The 20,262-nt window shown below is 41.3% G+C and overlaps 2 protein-coding genes and 1 long non-coding RNA gene across 5 annotated transcripts in view; 2 read left to right on the top strand and 1 right to left on the bottom strand.

Annotated features, from left to right (window-relative positions):
* The window catches only part of LOC146563069 (uncharacterized), a 72,782-nt gene that overhangs the window by 36,336 nt on the left and 16,184 nt on the right, over positions 1-20,262 (bottom strand). The window lies entirely within an intron of this gene.
* znf608 (zinc finger protein 608) overlaps positions 1-20,262 on the top strand; it is a 73,058-nt gene that overhangs the window by 38,358 nt on the left and 14,438 nt on the right. For all 3 annotated transcript variants that reach the window (XM_085295438.1, XM_085295437.1, XM_085295435.1), the window contains exon 3: positions 15,046-15,133. In XM_085295438.1, the coding sequence (XP_085151564.1) occupies positions 15,046-15,133 (88 nt within the window). The remainder of the gene's footprint in view (positions 1-15,045; positions 15,134-20,262) is intronic.
* LOC146563071 (uncharacterized) lies at positions 4,279-5,792 on the top strand. The gene is made up of 4 exons (XM_085293189.1): positions 4,279-4,324; positions 4,476-4,631; positions 4,715-4,807; positions 5,599-5,792. Exons 1-4 carry the CDS (start codon positions 4,286-4,288, stop codon positions 5,722-5,724), a joined length of 414 nt encoding a protein of 137 aa, XP_085149315.1. The 5' UTR covers positions 4,279-4,285; the 3' UTR covers positions 5,725-5,792.

Here is a 20,262-nt window from a genome sequence, read left to right as displayed (position 1 = left end):
CACAGACCTCAAACTTGTACAGACGAGAAACATCAACTTCCGTTTCAAACTGATCCGAATTTCATGTGGAAGATCGTCAAGTGATGAGCTTCATTGAGCTACAGCCGAGCAGTTTGTAGTGGGAGAATCCGCAGTTTCCAAGCCTGGAGGCAATGTGTCAGGTGATAAGTGAGACCAGGATAATACTCATCATTTTTTCAGCATTCAAGGGATCCTACACAGTTAATTCGCCCCTCAGGATGAGGCTGTCAAAGCAAAGTTTTACTGTAACATCCTGAGGTGTCTATAGGGGGACATTCAGAGGAAATGATCTGAACTGTGGCATCGCAATCTTTGCTTGACAGGTTTGCTCTCCTGCAATGTTCTTCAGATACCAAAAATAAAAATCAAGTAATACGATCATTGTTTGGAAGCACTGGAGGAGACGCAGTGTCCATCACAGGGGCACTGTTTTGATACAAGTTTATTAGCACTGTTATTCTTTAACCTTATCTAAGCTGCTTTTGCTGACTAAGCAATTACACATATAGGACTCTGAACCTTCTTGCCTGCCATCCATTCTAATAACCTCCTGACAAATCTAACTTGATACATAATTCCTCATTCTCTCAAAAATTCCCCTCCAAAATCTCACGAAGCAGTAATTAATCACGTTAATTTACCAGCACTTAAATGAGAAAGTGCACATTTTATTGCTAAATACATGTGATACTGTGGAGTCAACTTCAGTGACTGTGACTGGCTCAGGTTTAAGGATTGCTGTTGACAGTGCTCACACAGCTGCAGAGGAGAAGTCAGGGGATGCTTGCCGAGAGCTTAGAGCAAATCAGCAGAAAAATATGAAGCAGCAGCGACACAAACACAGGCGAGGCAGAGCTGGGTGATTCTGACAGCCTCGACAGACACTTAAACTGCACTCAGTGCAGTGTGGATGTCACATTTGGATGCAGCAGTGCAGCTCGAGCATCTTTTTTCATTTCGTTTCACAGCAAAAGCAGATGCAGGTTCAGACTGCGAGGGAGAAAATGAACAGAGAGTCAATGCAGAGTACGTGTGAATGAGGGAAAGACATTCATTTTTAATTTCTCCATTAAGATGTTGTTATTTTCTGCAGTGCAGAGGATAAAGAGAGGGCGCACAATGCGGAGAACATTTTCTTTTTCCCTGACTCATAACAAACAAACCCTGAAGTCCCTCAGATAGAGATGCTTGAATTCAGGGGCGTTTAGTTCAAGCACTACTCAGCCATTGCTCACTCTCTTTTAAAAAGTGGTTGCTTGTTTGTGCGAAGCCTCTGTGAAGCAGTAAAATTGAGTCAGGGCGTTTATTTCAATAAGTGTTAGAAACAGACTTTGAGGGATCCTGAATGCCACACAGGTTCTCTAATAGCAGCACAAACGCCCACGTTCATGACAGCGAGACACAAACTGACGACCTATTGAGTGTTTTGGCTTCTTCCCAAGAAGAGACTTGCTGACTAAAAATAGAAACGCTGTCACGTTTCAGCCCGAGCGAGGCTTCAGGGGGCACGAGAGTGAAGAGGAAAACCTCCATTGCTGCACTTTGGACTTTGTTTCTACATATTTCATCTACTTCATCCTACATCTTGTACCCTTTTATCCTTGTCCTTGTGCAACTATTATTTAACCATCAGTTTGTTTTACTGTCTGCTTGACTTGTTCTATTACTTTATTGCTGCTCATTTCTTTATTGCAAGCAATGCAGCACTGAAGAAGTAGATTTTTCACATCCACGTGGGCCTGCAATAAGATATCAAGAAATTCATGAAAGATTAAACTAGAAGTGACATTAGCTCTTTTAGATATGGTTTAGATATGTTGATGCAGCAGTATCGTATTGCTTACTCCTCCATTGTTCAAGTGCTCATCATCATCATCATCAGGTCTCTTGCAGTGTATGTGTAGACTTGATGTCAGACGTGTTTCCACTGTAGGTGATCCTGATGAGGATTGCAAGATCCACACCAAGGATCTATAAGTCATCAGTGCTAACGTTGGCCCAGCGGGTGCATCGTGGTTGCTTCTGTTCATTGACTTCACGCTAATGACTTCATGCCTTCGTTTGCGCTGAGTACTTGAGAGCTGAATCCATCCAATCAGTCTCTGGAGATTTGTGGAATTTGGCATTTCAAACCGATTCCTCTTCCAATCTGACTCATTGTATCACTGTATGTAGCTGACTGACTGTCTTATAATGTAATGAGTCACTATATTGTGATACAGTCGCATCATCACTGTATCGTGATGAGTATCTGAGATTCTTGCTTCTGCTATTTAAAGTTACAAATGACCAAACCAGCTCATCACGGCTGTTTCTTGACTCCGAGGACCGCTGCCTGCACATTACAGACATATACTGATTTACAGGAAAGCCAGTTTAAAATGTCTGTTTATGTTTTTAGGTCAAACAAAACCCTTTCTTTGTACACAGTAGGCGTCAACCTCCCTGTGTTGACCTCATCATCTCAGCTGTCTTATTAGTCAGACCAGCTGTCAGAGACCCTCTGACTTTTTATTTTGAAATTTGGCTTGAACGCCACATTCTTGTCTTTGCGCACGGCTCGCTTTAATCAGTGCTCCTCAGCTGCACACCAGGGGCCAGATGTATAAATGATGCATACACACAAAAATCATGCAAATGCCATTTATATAACGCATAAACCGGTATTTATAAAAGAATGATGAGCAGCAAGGATGCACCCTGCAGGTAAAATAAGACAAAACCTGATAGAAAAATAATGTCTTGTGGTATTGTTTTACAGCTTACACAGATATCTTTAAAAATTTCATCCCAAAAGGTTCATTTATGAGCTTAATTTTTGTATGATGAATGTCTCAGTCAAGTTCAGTCAATTTTATTTATGCGGCATTTAAAAAAGAAATGAAACGTGAACTCAAAGTGCCTTTCAGTTGTTTCAGTAAAATCATAGCAAAAGTCTCTGAGCCGTTTTTCCATTTAGAGAGGGCGTCACATCCAGCTTGTAGCTGCTTTATTTACCACAGACTGTATTAAAGAAGATAAAAATAGCCTCTGTGATATTGCACATTTGAAAAGTCCCTTTGGCACTGCTATTTTGGTGTTTTGAAGCCAGATGTGACAAACTAGAGGTGGATCTGACTGAGAAAACAAGGAACACTTCACGCTAATGCAACAGCTACACTCAAAAAACAGATTCAGGTCCTCCTTTCAAAGAACACATGCAAATTATGTTAGTTGTTCACAAATGCAATTAAAAAATACCAAATTAATTTGATTTTCTTTGTGTAAACCTAAAATTATTCAAAACCAGCAGAGGCTGATTCTGAACACAAAATAAATGAGTTTGTTGGGGCACTGGGGGTAGGAGGAGTACATTTTTGCACTTAAGTATTTGTAAACTCAAAGAAATCAATTCAAGCCCCTCTTTAAGCTTAAACATTATTTTTAATCTCATTCAACGCAAATGTAGCACTCCAGCGTTACTGCAATTATTATTCGTGTGGTGAACCTAAATTATTTTCTCTCAAAGCAGTCTTTGTCACAAGAACACAAAGTTACTGAGTTACACAACGGTCCGCCTTCTTTGAAAATTTTGCGCTCTTTCAGGATCACCTAAATGAATGCAGCTGCTCTTGGCCTCTCTGTACTTTTTGGATAAAACTACACCTTCAGGTAAGGTAACATATTATTTTTCCATATATCCAATTGTGTATTTCTTTATCAGCTAAATCTATGGCAATGCTATTTATCATAGAAGCTTGTAACAGTTGTTTTTTTAACTTTTGGTGGTGCTACCATTCTCTTCTCTGCTTGAATACTATTTTTTTTGACAATATAGCCAGGTCTTTTCAAAAGTGCCTTGTTTTAGAGGAGAAATTGTGTAGCTGCCAACTTTTAAGTCGGAGCGTGTGCTAGCTTATTAGCAGCTAGCCATTGTGCTCAATGAAAGATGATGTCCTATAGCTAACTTCTTTCTTACTGTTTTCTTTTTATAATCTAAAAATATGGTATTCTGTGTTTATTATTATATGCCATTTTCTAGTAGAAAGTATCGTTTTGAGGTGTCTTTAAAAGCACTACATAGTTTACTGAGGGTGCTACCAAAAGCGAACCATGTGGCCGGAAGAGTAACTGCAGGCAGCACAATGCGCACTCCCATGACGTTCAAACCTATTTATTATTATAAAAGATTTCGGCTACGTCCACACTTACACAGGTATTTTTGAAAACTGAGATTTTCCGTTTTCGTTTTAAAAAATTATCCCGTCCACAGGTAAACGCAAAAATGAAGGAAAACGCTGCTAGGAACATGCCAAAGCAACAGGTGGCGATATATTCCTAAACTCAGCTAAAAACAGTTTAGGTCTTGACAAACTTCACTGATGGTTCAAATGTTTAGCAACTTTCAGTGTGTTGATTCAGCAGTCTGTATTTAAACTTCTAGTTTATTATATTTATGTATGTTTTATTTCCAGGTGAATGCAGAGTTCCTGCAGATCACTACAAAACCCCTGCAGGCGAAGTTCTTGGCTCAGCTGGACAATTTAACAGACAAGCTGATGCAAATTTTTCAGGGGAGCAAAGGAGCAAAGGGCCAAAAGATCAAGGATATCATGGCGATCAGTAGTTTGGTTGGTACTAATGATAAACCCATCAATTAAATGCAATCAATCAATTCCATTTTTTTCACCCTTTTTTTCCACCCTTGCATTAGTATGATGACATCGACATAAAGAGGGAGCATACTCTTAAAAGCCTGGTGATCTACTTTAATGAAGATCCAGACCTACTGTTCAAGGAGTATCTGGTACGCTTATCACACCTTCTTTTCTAGATTCAATTTGAGTTAGGTTCATCGCACACAAAATCCTTATATATTCAAAAGAGACAATATAATTGTGAAATAGTATTATTCTTAATAGTCATTGTTGAAACTTGCACTGGAGAGCACTTTTTAAGGGGACAGTTTCAGCAAAAATTCAATTGTTCATTCTTTTGGTGCTGCCATGTAGGTATCTACTGCCTCTATAAACACAGTAAATGTGGACAAAACATTCATCCATTTTCTGTCAGTGTTTCAATTCAGTTTATTTATATAGCGGTATATCACAACAACAGTCATCTCAAGGCACTTCAGAAAGTAAACACTCCAATGGAGTTCAGTTTATTATGCCAATTAGTAAAAAGTCTTCATTATAAGGAACACAGCAGATTGCATCAAGACACTAACTAGTGTCACTGCCATTACAGCAATCTCCTGGTTTCAGGAATAATGTGCATAAAACAAGCTGTTTCAAAAGGTTCCCAATTGTGATGAAATAAGGGAAATTGACCCAGCCCACACACACACACACACACACTGATAGACACTGGAGGAGCTCCTGCTCTATATCAAGCCCCTCCCAAAGGGAGGTACATAATACCTGAACCCAAACTATTGATAGGAAACAGATTGACGGGTTTTATTTATGTTTGGAGTGTTTATAGAGGCGGTAGAGACCTATGTTTCAGCACAAAAGGATACAAAAGCTGAGTTTTGCATAATATGTCCCCTTCCAAGTGACAGAGCCCTTAAACCTGAAACATCCTGTTTTTCAGACCTCCACTGAGGATGAACGGTTGAGGTCCACTGCAGCAACTGTCACTGTATTTACACCATCAGAAGAGAAGGGATTCAGGAGCCAGAGGATGTTGGAGTTGTCATTGAAGGTACTACAGTTATGAACAACCTCGGTAGTGTCATCATGGCATTCATCGTCCTCTTTGGACTGATTTATGCACTTGATCTGAGCTATCCAAATGACCTCAAGTACACTTTCGAGTTTTGTCAGAAGATTTTGATGAATCTGGATGGACAAAGGCTCAGTACAAAGATGCAGTAAATGAAAATGAAGATGTTTGCTTAGGCAAACAAGACCCAGCACAAAAGTTGATTTTGGCCTTTTTATATCTTTTGTTCAAACTGTGACCTTTTTTTCTTTCTTTTTTTTGGCCAAATGGAAGTTGTCTATTTTTGTCTGCTGTTATGTTGTGAGTGATGTGACCTTTAATCTGTACTACTATAGATGGATGAAAGGACTGGGGATTTAGCTCAGAAAAAGTTTCATGGTTGTAACCACCATTTTCTTTTTGATTGCTTTTGGGATTTGCAAAGGTAATAGAAAAATGTTGACAAGTTTTGTGTCTTCCAGTGTTTTAAAGTTGGTCTTCCCGTTCTTATAAGCTTGTAAATGTTTACATGTAATTGGTTTTGGAGAAGTAAAGTTGAAAGATTTTTTTTTAATTAAAATACCTCCCCCTTGGTAACAGAAAAATGTTCGTCATGAAAAAACACACACACACACACACATATATATATATATATATATATATATATATATATATATATATATATATATATATATATATATATATATATATATATATATATATATATATATAGCAGCTGGATAGCGTAGTGGTTAAACTACACGCCTTTGGAACAGAGGATCGCAAGTTCGATTCCTGCCTGGGGCGTCTGTATCCAGTAAGGGTCCTAAGGCTAGACCCCCTATGCTAAGCAAGCCTACCTACATGAATAGGATGAGGGACCTATGGATTCTTCGATACCCAACATCCACAATGACGGCGAAACAACTAGTAGCTCAGTGTTCCAACATTCGAAAGAAGGGACTGCTCTCACAGCTAGAGATTGATGAGGTACAACACAAATGCTACGGCAAGGAGGAGTCAGGATGCCAGGTCAGGGGGGAGATATCATCACCCCCACCCGAGATTGGGTACATAGCCCCAAGTGCGATAGGAGAAGGATCGTTGAGTGTGAGAGGAACTGACCTGAAAAATAGGATCATGGCCAAGCTTGAAACCTGGATCCCCCGTAGCTGGTTACCAAGATTACGTGAAGTACCCTCAGAAGGTCTGCTAGATGATGTTAATGCAGCACTACGGGCAATACCTACAACCACGATTACCGACACTAACAAGCTGATCTACAATACGGCAGTGATCAGTGAGATGCTTGGCTACAAGTTGAACAGCCACAAGGGGCAGTACCCTCCATGGAGAAGGAGGCTAGGTTTCACCCCAAGTCCAGCACCCTAGGTTAGCCAACTAACGGAGTTGCAGAAAGGTGCGACAAATAAGGTGCCTAAGAAATACAGCAAGCTGTCCATACCTGAGGCCTTGGAAACTGCCAAGCAAAGACTCACAGCCTTGGCCAGCCGCTTGAGGAGGTACACCAGAGAGATAGAAGGCAGGAGAATAAACCAGCTGTTCTCCACAGAACCAGCAAAGGTGTACTCTCAGTGGCAAGGGAACAATAAGAGAACAGCACCACCAAGGCTGGAGACGGAGCAATACTGGAAGAGCATATGGGAGAAGGATGCAACCCATAACGGCAATGCTCAGTGGCTAGTGGATCTGAGGGCAGACCACAGCGACCTCCCTGAACAGGGTCCAGTAACCATCACAGTGGCAGATATCCAAGAAAGGGTCTCCAGTATGAAGAGTTGGACAGCACCAGGGCCCGACATGGTTCACGCCTACTGGCTGAAGAAGCTGACTGCACTCCACGAGCATCTGGCAGCACAAATGAACCAGCTGCTAGTTAACGAGAGACACCCGGAATGGCTAACTGAAGGCCGGACGGTCCTGGACCCCAAGAAGGGACCGGTCCCCTCCAACTACCGACCAATAACCTGCCTCAGTACTACATGGAAGCTCCTGTCAGGCATCATATCGGCTAAGATGAACAGGCACATGGGTCAATACATGAGCGGGACACAGAAAGGAATTGGCAAGAATACCAGAGGTGCAAAACACCAGCTACTGGTAGACAGAACAATCAGCCGAGACTGCAAGACCAGACTGACCAACCTGTGCACTGCCTGGATTGATTACAAGAAGGCCTATGACTCAATGCCCCACAGCTGGATACTGGAATGCCTAGAATTGTACAAGATCAATGGGACCCTAAGAGCCTTCATCAGGAACTCAATGGGGATGTGGCGTACAACACTAGAGGCCAACTCCAAGCCCATAGCACAAGTTACCATCAAGTGCGGGATCTACCAAGGAGATGCTCTGTCCCCACTGCTGTTCTGCATAGGCCTGAACCCCCTCAGTGAGATCATTAACAAGACTGGCTACGGATACCGACTACGGAACGGAGCAGTTGTCAGCCACCTCCTGTACATGGATGACATCAAGCTGTATGCCAAGAGTGAACGAGACATCGATTCACTGATCCACACTACCAGGCTATACAGCAATGACATTGGAATGTCGTTCGGACTGGAGAAGTGTAGTCGGATGGTAACAAAGAGAGGGAAGGTAGTCAGAACTGAGGGGATTGAACTACCAGAAGGCAACATTGCAGACATAGAGGACAGTTACAAGTACCTGGGGATCCCGCAGGCAAATGGGAACCATGAAGAGGCCGCTAGAAAGGCTGCAACCACCAAGTACCTGCAGAGGGTCAGGCAAGTCCTGAGGAGTCAGCTGAATGGTAAGAACAAGATCCGGGCCATCAACACATACGCCCTGCCCGTGATCAGGTACCCTGCTGGGGTAATAGGCTGGCCAAAGGAGGAGATAGAAGCCACTGACATAAAGACAAGAAAGCTCCTGACCATGCATGGAGGGTTTCACCCCAAGTCCAGCACCCTGAGGCTGTACGCTAAGCGGAAGGAAGGGGGCCGGGGACTGGTGAGTGTCAGCACCACAGTCCAGGATGAGACAACGAACATCCAAGAATACATTGGGAAGATGGCCCCAACTGACCGAGTGCTCAGTGAATACCTCAGGCAGCAGAAACCCAAGAAAGAGGAGGGAGACGAGGAACCATCATGGAAGGACAGGCCCCTGCACGGTATGTACCACCGGCAGATAGAGGAGGTGGCTGATATCCAGAAATCCTACCAGTGGCTGGACAAAGCTGGACTGAAAGACAGCACAGAGGCACTAATCATGGCAGCACAAGAACAAGCTCTGAGTACAAGATCCATAGAGGCTGGGGTCTATCACACCAGGCAAGACCCCAGGTGCAGGCTGTGTAAAGATGCCCCAGAGACAATCCAGCACATAACAGCAGGGTGCAAGATGCTAGCAGGCAAGGCATACATGGAACGCCATAACCAAGTGGCCGGCATAGTGTACAGGAACATCTGTGCTGAGTATAACCTAGAAGTCCCGAGGTCAAAATGGGAGATGCCCCCAAGGGTGGTGGAGAATGACCGAGCTAAGATCCTGTGGGACTTCCAGATACAGACGGACAAAATGGTGGTGGCTAACCAACCGGACATAGTGGTGGTAGACAAACAGAAGAAGACGGCCGTAGTGATCGATGTAGCGGTTCCGAATGACAGCAATATCAGGAAGAAGGAACACGAGAAGCTGGAGAAATACCAAGGGCTCAGAGAAGAGCTCGAGAGGATGTGGAGGGTGAAGGTAACGGTGGTCCCCGTGGTAATCGGAGCACTAGGTGCGGTGACTCCCAAGCTAGGCGAGTGGCTCCAGCAGATCCCGGGAATAACATCGGAGATCTCTGTCCAGAAGAGCGCAGTCCTGGGAACAGCTAAGATACTGCGCAGGACCCTCAAGCTCCCAGGCCTCTGGTAGAGGACCCGAGCTTGAAGGATAAACCGCCCGCAGGGGCGTGCTGGGTGTTTTTTTTATATGTATATATATATGTATATATGTATGTATGTATGTATTGTTGGGTTGTTTCAAATCTTCAGTGACTGCCATACTATGGTGTGAATTGCAATGTTTAGTAGGTTATCATTGTGAATTTGCAAGTGTCACTATAAATATATACAATGATTCTGAAGTGAAATCTGATTTTACAGATTCCAGTTTGTTTTCAGTATTGCCTAGTAGTACAGAGGTGTGTGCTATTCAGATTTGACATTCATTACAAATGTACGTCAGCACATTTTTGTGAGCACTTTGATTTTTGTTAAGGTTGATTTGACCATGTGACATGTATGTTTATTTACAAAATATTCTGTTTCTGCTTTTAATTCAAGTGAATAAACCTGAGTTGTAAAAACAAATTCATTTTGTCATTATTTTAATAATTAAATTAGTTTTCTGGTAATGAAAATTATGATTTAGTTGAACTCAAAATAATGATTTCAATGCAATGAAAATCTAGCTCAAGTGAATGACATTGTATTGAGTTGGACCAACCAAAACCTTTCACATCATTTTAATGTACTTTTTTTCATTTTAGCAGTATTTACGAAATTGTGTTCTACTGACTCAATTTAATTGAATTGTCATGATGTATGTAGATTAGGTTGGACCAAAATAGATGTATTACGTGGAAAACCTGCCATCAGTCCAATTGAGTTCATCCAATGACTTATTTTTTTGAGTGTACCTGTCAGTCATGTGGTACAGCACACCCTGCTTTATTCTCCATTTTGACTATAATGGGGTCCCTAATTTATAAATAAACATCGTGCTGTGTTAAATAAAACTTATTTAACTAAAACTAGTGACTGAGGACATAAACTTATTCATTAATCATAGTCTTAGTCATTAATCAGGGAAAGCCAAAGAGTCATTTTCCTATAGCCTTTATGCCACCAGGCTAATATCTGCATCCACAGGAAACGCCCCCTGTTGGCCACTCAAAAAAGTGCAGGTGTAAGACTAGTGTTTTTACGTAATGTTCCTTGTTGACGGCTGTGATTTGAAAACTGTGAAGCTTACACACATCTTGTTGGCGTCTTTGAGATGGTGTCAATTAGTTTGTTCAGTAAGTTCAGTAAATTTAAATATAATTAAGCCAGAAGTCAGTTATGTGAAAATACCTCCTGCTGCCAGTAATGGATTGGTCCTGCTGTGCGTTTTGTATTGTGAATGTAAAATTGCCAGTTGTCCAGCCAGTGACAGTTTAGTCAGGTGGGAGCATATCAAACACTGGACCAGTTCTTTACATTTTAGTCATTTTTTTCTTTAATTTGAGTCTCATCTGCTGAGCCTATTTCAGAATATGCTTCATAAATCTATTATTGAGCATGATTCTGATGTTACATTTTGATAATTATGATAAAATAACTGTGTTCTGCTGTTGAAGAGAGTCGTCAGTGTTGCAAATTGGTTAAATTGCATGTCTTCTTGGCCCTTTTTCTCACTAACACGACTAATGAGTGGTGATGTGCCCTCAAACCATGTTGTTTTGGGCTGTTTGTGTACATTTGTGATGAGAATTTAAATGAGGCTTATACATGTTGTCCTGCAGTTCTACAAATATTGACTTTTATGCAGCGGAGCCATGTGTATATGTAGCTTTATAACTCTGATGATTTAAAAATCTGCTTTACTGGTGAGAGCTTTATGCAGCTGCACCCCTGGGCCTTACACAGCTTCCAAAAACCCACACCTGGCCTCTAAATGAACTTTTAGTGACTGAACAGAATCAAGAGAGGATTTTATTTACAGCTATATCCAAACCTTTATAGTCTCAGAAGATACAGAGGCATACCGAGGAATGCACTCAGCAAGCAGTTTCTCACATATTTGCAGTGGTTTGTTTCCAGTCCTCGGGGAGCATCTGTACTTGCATTACCTCCATTTGAGGCTCAAGACTGCAGAGAAAGAATCTCAGCTGGCAGTCGAAAACTAGTTTCAGTGTCATTATGCTGCACGGATAACAGACTGCGTTACATGAATACAAACCTTTCAGTGTTCAATAAGACTTGAAACTCGTCACTGACATAAAAAAATCATCGGGATAGTGTTTACATATCAGAAGCAGTGGGATTATTTTCGTCTATAACTTCAGTTTTTATTTTTCTGTTTTTTTAACCAGAGGAATTGGCCCCTGCTGACCACTGTTTTTCCATCTTTTAACTCTTATTGCTAAACCAGCTCTTATATACACCTTATTTCAGTGGGCTTGAGTCCAAGTGACTGTGGAGAAACGTCGGTATCGTCATTTGTAACAGCTGATAAATGAAAAATCCATCCATCCATCATCCAGCTCATGGTTGTGTGAGGGTCGTGGAGTCTATCCCAGCTGTCACAGATAGCTATGTTGACTCCCCAAAGGACTTTTCTGAGTCTCTGTGAAATCTGCATGTAACATGCATCTTACGCATCACTCCAGTGCTCAGCTTAGCTGCCCAGCTTGTAGAACACACAGTCCACTTCCATGCCGAGTTGAACCCGAGAAGTGGGAGCGAGCTTTGCACAGTTTTTCTGGTAGTTGACCTTTTGTCTGCTCATATTTCCTGCATACATTACACATTGCCTGTACAGCAATGTAGCCAATTTGGGCAGGCATGTGGATGTTTGTATTTTGCTGACTGATGTCCATACTCAGTTGCTCGCATACAGCATTCTCCAGTCCGTCTCACCCCTGGGAGTTGGTGCTCACAGACCCAGGTCAGTCCCATTGCTTCACAGAGAGTCCAGAGTTATGTCACAGCTATGTCTGTCAACCTGGCCTACCTTCAGTAGAGCAGTTGCAGAAAGGGAGGACGCTCTCGGCAAAACAAGAAAAGGAAGAACCATTGGAGACTTTCAGCGACACAGTGGTAGCAGGGATGTTTGATCGTTTCCACAAGGCTCTGCTGGCCACTAGAAGGTTCCTCACTTTTATGTGTAAATAAAAATAAAAAGTAAAAAAAGGAGAAGAGAAACACCCTTCAGCCATTTTAGATGTGTTAACATTGCATAGTTTGTCCACCAGAGGGCACTCTGTAACGTCCTTCAGGTTTTAGATCTCACCTTGGGTCTACACACCTGAATCAAATGATTAGTTCATTACCAGGCCTCTGGAGAACTTCAAGACATGATGAGGAGGTAATTTAGCCATTCAAATCAGCTGTGATGGATCAAGGACACATGTAAAACCTGCAGGACACCGGCCCTCGAGGCCTGGGTTTGGACACCAATGCATTAAAGTTTTAGGGAAATCTGTTTCATGTGTCTGAAAGAAACAAAAAAAAGAATCAGTCTTAAAAACCCCTGTATTGGTCATGCTCTTATGTCTTTTTTCCATTGCTCACTGTGAAATCAGCTGCATCTGAGCCAAATCTGAGCGTTTGCTCTCCTAAGAAGTCATTTAGAGACTCTGAGACCATGTCTAGAGAGCTTTCTCTCACAGGACTTCTGCTGATTGGAGTCTGAGTGCTCCTTGATGTATTGATCTTCCGTTGATGTGCTCACTTTTATTGCTTTGAATCCAACTGCACAGTGTGAACACAAGAAGATAGAAAGAAGATAAACGTGTTCATAGTCATCTGAATGTCAAGATGAGAAGACCGGTTTTTATGACTGCCTTATACTGCATGATCGAGATGATGGAGGCACACTACAGCTTTAGCAAAACAGCGAGCTTTTCATTGCAGCGTTGGATGTCTGCAACACTAAAAATGCTTGAAAAGTCATTTGGTGTAGTAGTCAGTCGAACAACCTCTGATAAAACCACTGAATTTGTCATTTGAAAGCTGCTTAAATTGGAGGATACAACCTGAGGAAATCTGACTTTTATTACCAACGAGTTAATGTGGTCGATAACACTAATCTGTTTCATTTTACACGTCAGACCTTCTCGTGTTTTTAAACGTTCCTGCATTCCTAAACATTCCTTTTCCAGTTTGGCATGAAAATGAGACAGGACCTGGCTGAACAAAGTAGAAAATACATTTGATCAAAGCCTTGTTGGAGTATTTAAAGTGGAAATTATGAGGGTTAAGTTCTTGACTAATGAAATCCGTCCAGTTCATTAAGTGGAGATTTTAACTGGAGATTTTAGGGCCTCCGCCTGATCACATCCACCTTCTTGGCTGCGTTTCCTGCCTCTCATTTATCTGTGAGAGTGTTCTGTGAAGGTGGCGGCTATCAGACATAATTGAAGAGTGGGGAGTCGTGTGTTGTAGTCAAGCCTCGTTTTAAAGCTGTAATGCGTCCAAAATTTGATTTGCCTGGCGTTGCCGCTGGCGCATCACAAAACGGAGGTTAATGGTTTTCAAATGTCAGTCTGGGAGCGAGAGAGAAGAGAGAGGCATTTATTTCAGATGGCTAAAGCGTCTTCAGATTAGAGTTTAAACCTTGAAGACTAAATATTTCTTCCATACAAAAACCTGACAGGAATGTAAGACTGTATTTTTCCTCCGAGGATGTTCCTGAGTAATATCAGACCGAGTGATTTCACAGGCTGTAGCAAAACAACGTGAAGCACTTTGAAAACAATTCTTAAAAGCCTGAACTCCGTCCTTCAGGTTGCCACGGCTTTTTATTTCCACACTATTAACTGCTGCTGTTCTCAGATGTCTGCTCATCGCAGCGATTTTTCTCTCCTCTAAAATGCGGTCTGCTCCATTTTATTGTTTCATCATTCATTACACGTTCGTCTTTAGATAAAAGCCAGAACAGAAAAATGAGAATTTCCGTGGCTCCACAGAGGGCCTGGAAAAGGGTGAAAAAAGGTGAACGCTTCTTTCAGACACAGTTGATATGCTGTAAAATCACTTCAGCAGATCTTTCAACACACCTGTGTCACTGTTTGATATGTCAAATATCTGTATAAAAATCACTTTTGAGATCTTATTTCCTCTAAATGTGTGCATGTGAGTGTGTATATTTCAGAACAGCGTTGTAGCTGAACACCCTTGTAAATTAAAGCCTTCGTTCCAGTCACATCTGGGCTTGATCTGGACTCGTTTTGGCAAGTACAACTTAGTTACAGCACTTGTTGTGTGGGCCAACAGTAATGAGGCGAGCATAACGTAGTAATATGGGTTGTGACAATCGTGGTGTGTCACAACAGACCGAACATCTGGCACGTGTAAAGTGTAACTGTGGCTGAGTTGAGGCAACAAGTCTCTCCCTGAGCCAGTGCAGTCAATCAAAGCCAAATGTGGTCCAAAGAAAACTGCAGATGTGAGACACTTTTGGGCCAAACAATTATTTTTATCTAGGATGCTGAGTGGGGGGGGTTTGTGTTCTGAACTCTATGCCAAACTCTGATATATAGGCTTGTCAGTGAATCCAATGCTGACTGCCGTCCCTTTCCTCTGCGGCTGACAGGTGTGCTGGTGGTGAATGTGACGTGGAGGAAGAGAACCTACGTGGGAACTCTGTTAGACTGCACCAAACACGACTGGGCTCCTCCAAGGTAACATTTACTATTTACTTTCTTTTCTTGCCTCTATCCAGCACTGTAGACAGGCTTTTGGGGTCCAGGCCCAGCCGAAAAGGTCACTGTGCTCCTTCAGCAAAATTCTGCTGATCTACGTTATGGGGTGACTGTTGCTCAGGAGGTAGAGCAGGCTGGAAGGTTGGTGGTTTAATGCCTGGCTGCTCCACTCTGCATGCCAAAGCGCTTCTGGGCAAGATACTGAACACCAAGTTGCTCTCTGGAGTGCGAATGTGTGTGAATGTTAGATAGAACGCACATAAGTGTGGAAAAAAAGTGCTTGGGTGAATTAGGCCTGTTGCATAAAGTGCATTGAGTGCTCAATTACAGTAGAAAAGCAGTTGCTGCAGCTCAAGTTATTCAGTTAACAGCTTAGTGTTTTTGCAGCGACAGCGCTAACCAGCATGACTGAGGAGGACGCTGACTTTGGAGCAGATGGTCCTAGGCAAGAGATTTTGAGATGCACCCCTCTCATTGCTTCGGAGCTAAGAAGAGATTCGTCAGCTTGTGAGGCTAGCTCTGAAGCATCATATCACTTAACAATTGCAAAACAAATGGAAACATGTTGAGAATATTCTGCACTCACAGACACTAACTGTGTCTGTGAGAAAATGTATCTCCTGCTTTCTACACTTTGCAGTCTAAGAGAGATATTTTGCACTTTGTGTCTGTGGATACATTTCTGTATGAGCATACTGTGTGCGTTTGTTTGTGATATGCTTTCAAGTAGCTTATTTATCCATAACAACAGTAATGATAGTAGTCATGTGTATCTATCTGCTGTGTGTGGGAGTGTTTTAATGAAATAGCAAAGTGAGTTGATGTCCCCCTGTCAAAGTTCATATGCTCTGGTGCCGAGTCTTCCTCTAATATGTAAGACAAACTTTACTCACACTGAAACACACAAGACTAGTGGAGCTCAGACAAATCAAGTGGGAGGTTTGGTTGGAGCTGCTGACCGCTATAAATCATGTCAGGCCATTCTCCTTTCCAGGACTTATATCACATTAAATTTTATACTTCAGTTTGGTACTGGTCCCACGCCACAGTGCATTGTGTGGGTTGTTTGCAATGGCAATGAATTGATTTTTCCAGAGAAAAGTTTCAGTAGTCTAGGCCAAAAAAAGACAGACAGACAAAGAAAAAACTAATCAATGAAAAATGTGTTGGACCTTCTTTACTTTAAGTTTCTAAAAGATGGTTCCTTACTCAAGGATGGCATCTGTGGTGAAATAATTTTCATTAACATTTCAAAACTAGAAGTCAGGTCTTTAGGTGGAAGCTCATTTTGATCTGTCTTTCACTTTCATTTAGACAAAAAAGAAAGGTATTATTAAAGATTAAATAGAGAGCCTTGCCTGCTAATGTGGTGCTTAATACAGTCACCAGGAGGTTTTTGCAGCAGTTTTTTTTCTCTGCGCTGAAGGTTATAGCAGTCGTTTAGTATGAATTTCGGTTTTCAAAACATCAATTTGGTTTGCTAAGCTGGGTTGTGAGCTTCGCAGTGTGTTTCTCTTATAAGCTCTCAGACATTTACTGTTGAAATCAGGCCCCAAGCAATTCATATTCCCACTGTAAACACACTTAAGGGCATACTGCTGCCTGGTTTATTTCCCTGTTTGATCCATCGCGTTTTGTTTCATCATTTTATTGTTATTGGCTTTTATTTGCTGCTGATTGTTTATTTGATTAACTGGAAAGAGCACCTATTTCTTCAAAGTGCTTTAATGTTGCTAAAATGATAAAAGGGCTCAATTGGCTTTGGGGCTGTCAGCTGTTGTGATGAGCTTTAACAAAAACGCTCTCCACTCTACATCTCAACTGTTTCATAAACGATGAGTGGTTTTTGTAATTGTTGAGTGGAAAATGTGACAGTCCCTCCTCGCTCCGATGAAACCTCTCAATTATCAACCCTGTATGTAAACGATTGTTGTCATGGCAATTACTGCTTAATCTCAGAAAACGGGCACCAAATTCATTCGGGTTCTCATCAGTGTGGACGTCTGTCAATGGTGACCAAATCTGGGTTTTGTTATATAATTCAATGGAATAAAACCCTTCCTCTTCTATGATTGATTCATCCATTTTTGAGTGAAAACGCAGCTGAAAGATTTAACTAAAATTGGATGAAATATCAAAAATAAGTTTCAGATTATTAAAAAGTTGAGTGGTCGGAAAGCATCATCACTCAGTTGATTAAAAAACACGTTTTAAATAGACGAGATATCCTTGAAATGTCAAAGGAAAATACATAAAATTTCAGTTGCATGTTCCGGCTGCTTCTGTGACATTCAGGGACACACTGATGGAGAAAAAAGCAATTACAAACATCACAGAAAATGTGAGATATCATCGTTTTAAAATCACAGAGGGAGACGAGAAAGTCTAGTCTCAACGTGCTCTGCAGTCCATTCCATTAATAAGGTGATTAATACCCAAAACTCTTTTTCCAAGGTCAGAATTTATTCACTGGGTATTTAACACAAATCAGTCCTGTGATAACGTGTCATAATTAATGCATTAGAAGGCCAGCTACGATGCAAGGTTCAGAGTCCGGCATCTAAAGCCATGCTTTACACTGCGGATAAACATAAAGTGAGGCATTTTTCTCATCACAGCAGACAGGTTTTTGATATGAATAACAATATCCGAGTGTGGAAAAGCATCTCCAGTGTTAAGATGCTAGGCACCGAGGTAAACAGCATCAAAAGACTTCAAAGTAGAAGGGACGGCAAGTGAATACAAAATGTCTCCATATCAAATACAGAGATAACTGTGGATTGTACAGGATTTTTTTATGTTATCAAAAGAGGAGCAGGCTTTGTACAGAAAAAAGTCGATTTTTATGCCTGACGACTGGGTAAATTGGTTCAGATGAGCCTTGAATGGTAATATGTTATCTCACGGGGTCTCTGTCTGATTCTGGAGTTCAGTTTGGGTAATGATATGAACAAGCTGTTCTTGGTATAAAAAATGAAAACCTTTCAGGAACAAAAGCATGGACATGAAAAAGAGAATCTTGTTTTCAGCTCAGGATTTAAGGAAGATGTCATGACCTCAACAATAAATAATGGAATATATATTCTACAAATACAACAACACTAGGGCTGTCCTGAATAGCATTCAGTTCATAGTTTACAGCAACAGTCACCTCAAGTCAGTGTTGTAGGGTAAAGACCCTACAGTATTAGATGGAAAACACCAACAATCAGAGGACAACCCCTCTTCATCCTCATTAGTAAGCACAGTACGAGAGAGACAAAAGTAAGAAACCTTCTGTTGTGTCTCATTATTTTACATGTTATTGGAGCCAAAATCACAGCACAGCCGTCATCTTTAAGCAATTTCTTTTCTCACTTTCGAAGCATATTTCCTTGTGTGGAAGAGTAAAATCAAAGCAAACTGTTTGGAAGTACAATGTTGAAAGAGTTTCTTACTAACTTAACTAACCCAAATTGCACTTTCCACAGTTACTTTTTAAGTTGCTCATTCTCCTATTTCTGTTTTTCTATTATTCAGAACTTAAAGAGTTACCTTCTGGATAACCTTCCCTCTCTAACTCACACAAAGGCTGCTTTCGCAGAGCAGAATGAGTTTAATTATTTTTATGTATTTTGTGGCATCAGTGTGGGTTGTTTTTGGAAGTGCACAACTGTCCTCTCACATGTCTTATCTGATTTATTACTTGACACTATATTTTTTTGTTGTACTTAACATGCCCAGGATTACTCCAGTCAAATGATTTGAACTTTGGGACAAGTCAACCAGAAGTCCTTTTATCAGTCTTTCACATGACTGTCAAAAATTTTGTCCCACTCTTTTTTACATCGTGGCTTCAGTTAATTGAGGTCTTAAAGTTCAGAGCATTGCAGACTTGTCACAGTCTGGACTTTGAGTTGACCAATATAACACCTTGATTAACAGAGACCTGTAGAAGTAGCTCTTGTCTTTTGGCAGTATTACATTGTCTGATCTTGTCATGTTTCGGCTGTGTGCAGGCAAGAGAAGGACCCAAACGCAAAACTCACCACGCAGGAATAAAACTCAAAAAGCTGCTTTATTGCAGAATGGCACAAAAATATAACAAAACTAAACTGGGGCATGGATAAACTGACACAGGGAAACACAGCCATGAGGGGGACTACGACACTGACAAAGAGAAACACAGGGCTCAAATACACAGAGGGATAACGAGGGAACAAGACACAGAAGGAGAGCACAGCTGGGAGTAATCAGGCTGGACGAGACAAGGGAAGCAAAACTAGAAACACTGACATGAGACACGGACCTCCAAAGTAAAACAGGAAACACACTGACTGAACGCTAGACATGTAAACTTAACAGCAACTGGGGAGACAGAACATACAGTAGGAACCTGAAACATGGTACAAAAACGTCACAGTAGACACAACATGGAACACAGGGAAGCCATATTACAAAGCCAAAGAACTAAACCTATGATAACCATAACTGAGACCTAGGGAAACAAGAAACAGTACAACAAAGGACTCAAAACATAAACCATAAAATAAAAACACAAGATCTCTTCAAAATAAAATAGGAAACATAATGAGACGCAGACATGAAACACATGAAGAGCAGGGGAGACTTAACATGGGTTGGAAACACAAGGGGGAACTAATAAGCAAATGAACATAGGAGACCTAATGAGCTTAAACATACTATAAACATCAAAATGAACTAAAACTCAAAACACTGGGTCATAAGACCCAGGATCGTGACAGATCTTAGGGTGAATTTGCTGGAACATCCTTCTTTGGGACTTTCCCAGGAATGTTTTTCCATTTGTGAACAATCTTTCTTATAGTAGAATGATGGGCCTCAAATTGTTTGGGAATGGCCTTTTAACCGTTTCCAGATTTATGGGCAATAACTGTTCGTTCTCAAAGCTCTAAGATCAGCTGTAGAAGTCTTTTCTCGATTGAATTGTGTTATTACCCACCTCAAAACTGTCAGAAACTCTGCTTTTGTAGAGTTAGTCACACTTAAAGATGATCAGTTAATCAAGGGCTTTTGATTAATTGATTAGTATGACTGTTATTTGATCAAAGGGAATTTACTTAGTTCATTGTTTTTTTCCTCCTCTG

Source organism: Mchenga conophoros, linkage group LG12 (assembly GCF_057382185.1).
Source record: "Mchenga conophoros isolate Kocher_MC1m ecotype Shallow Benthic linkage group LG12, M_conophoros_male_GT1.1, whole genome shotgun sequence".
Lineage (NCBI taxonomy): Eukaryota > Metazoa > Chordata > Actinopteri > Cichliformes > Cichlidae > Mchenga > Mchenga conophoros.
The sequence above is the reverse complement of the archived record's forward strand: the minus strand, read 5'-3'. Positions and strand labels throughout refer to the sequence as shown.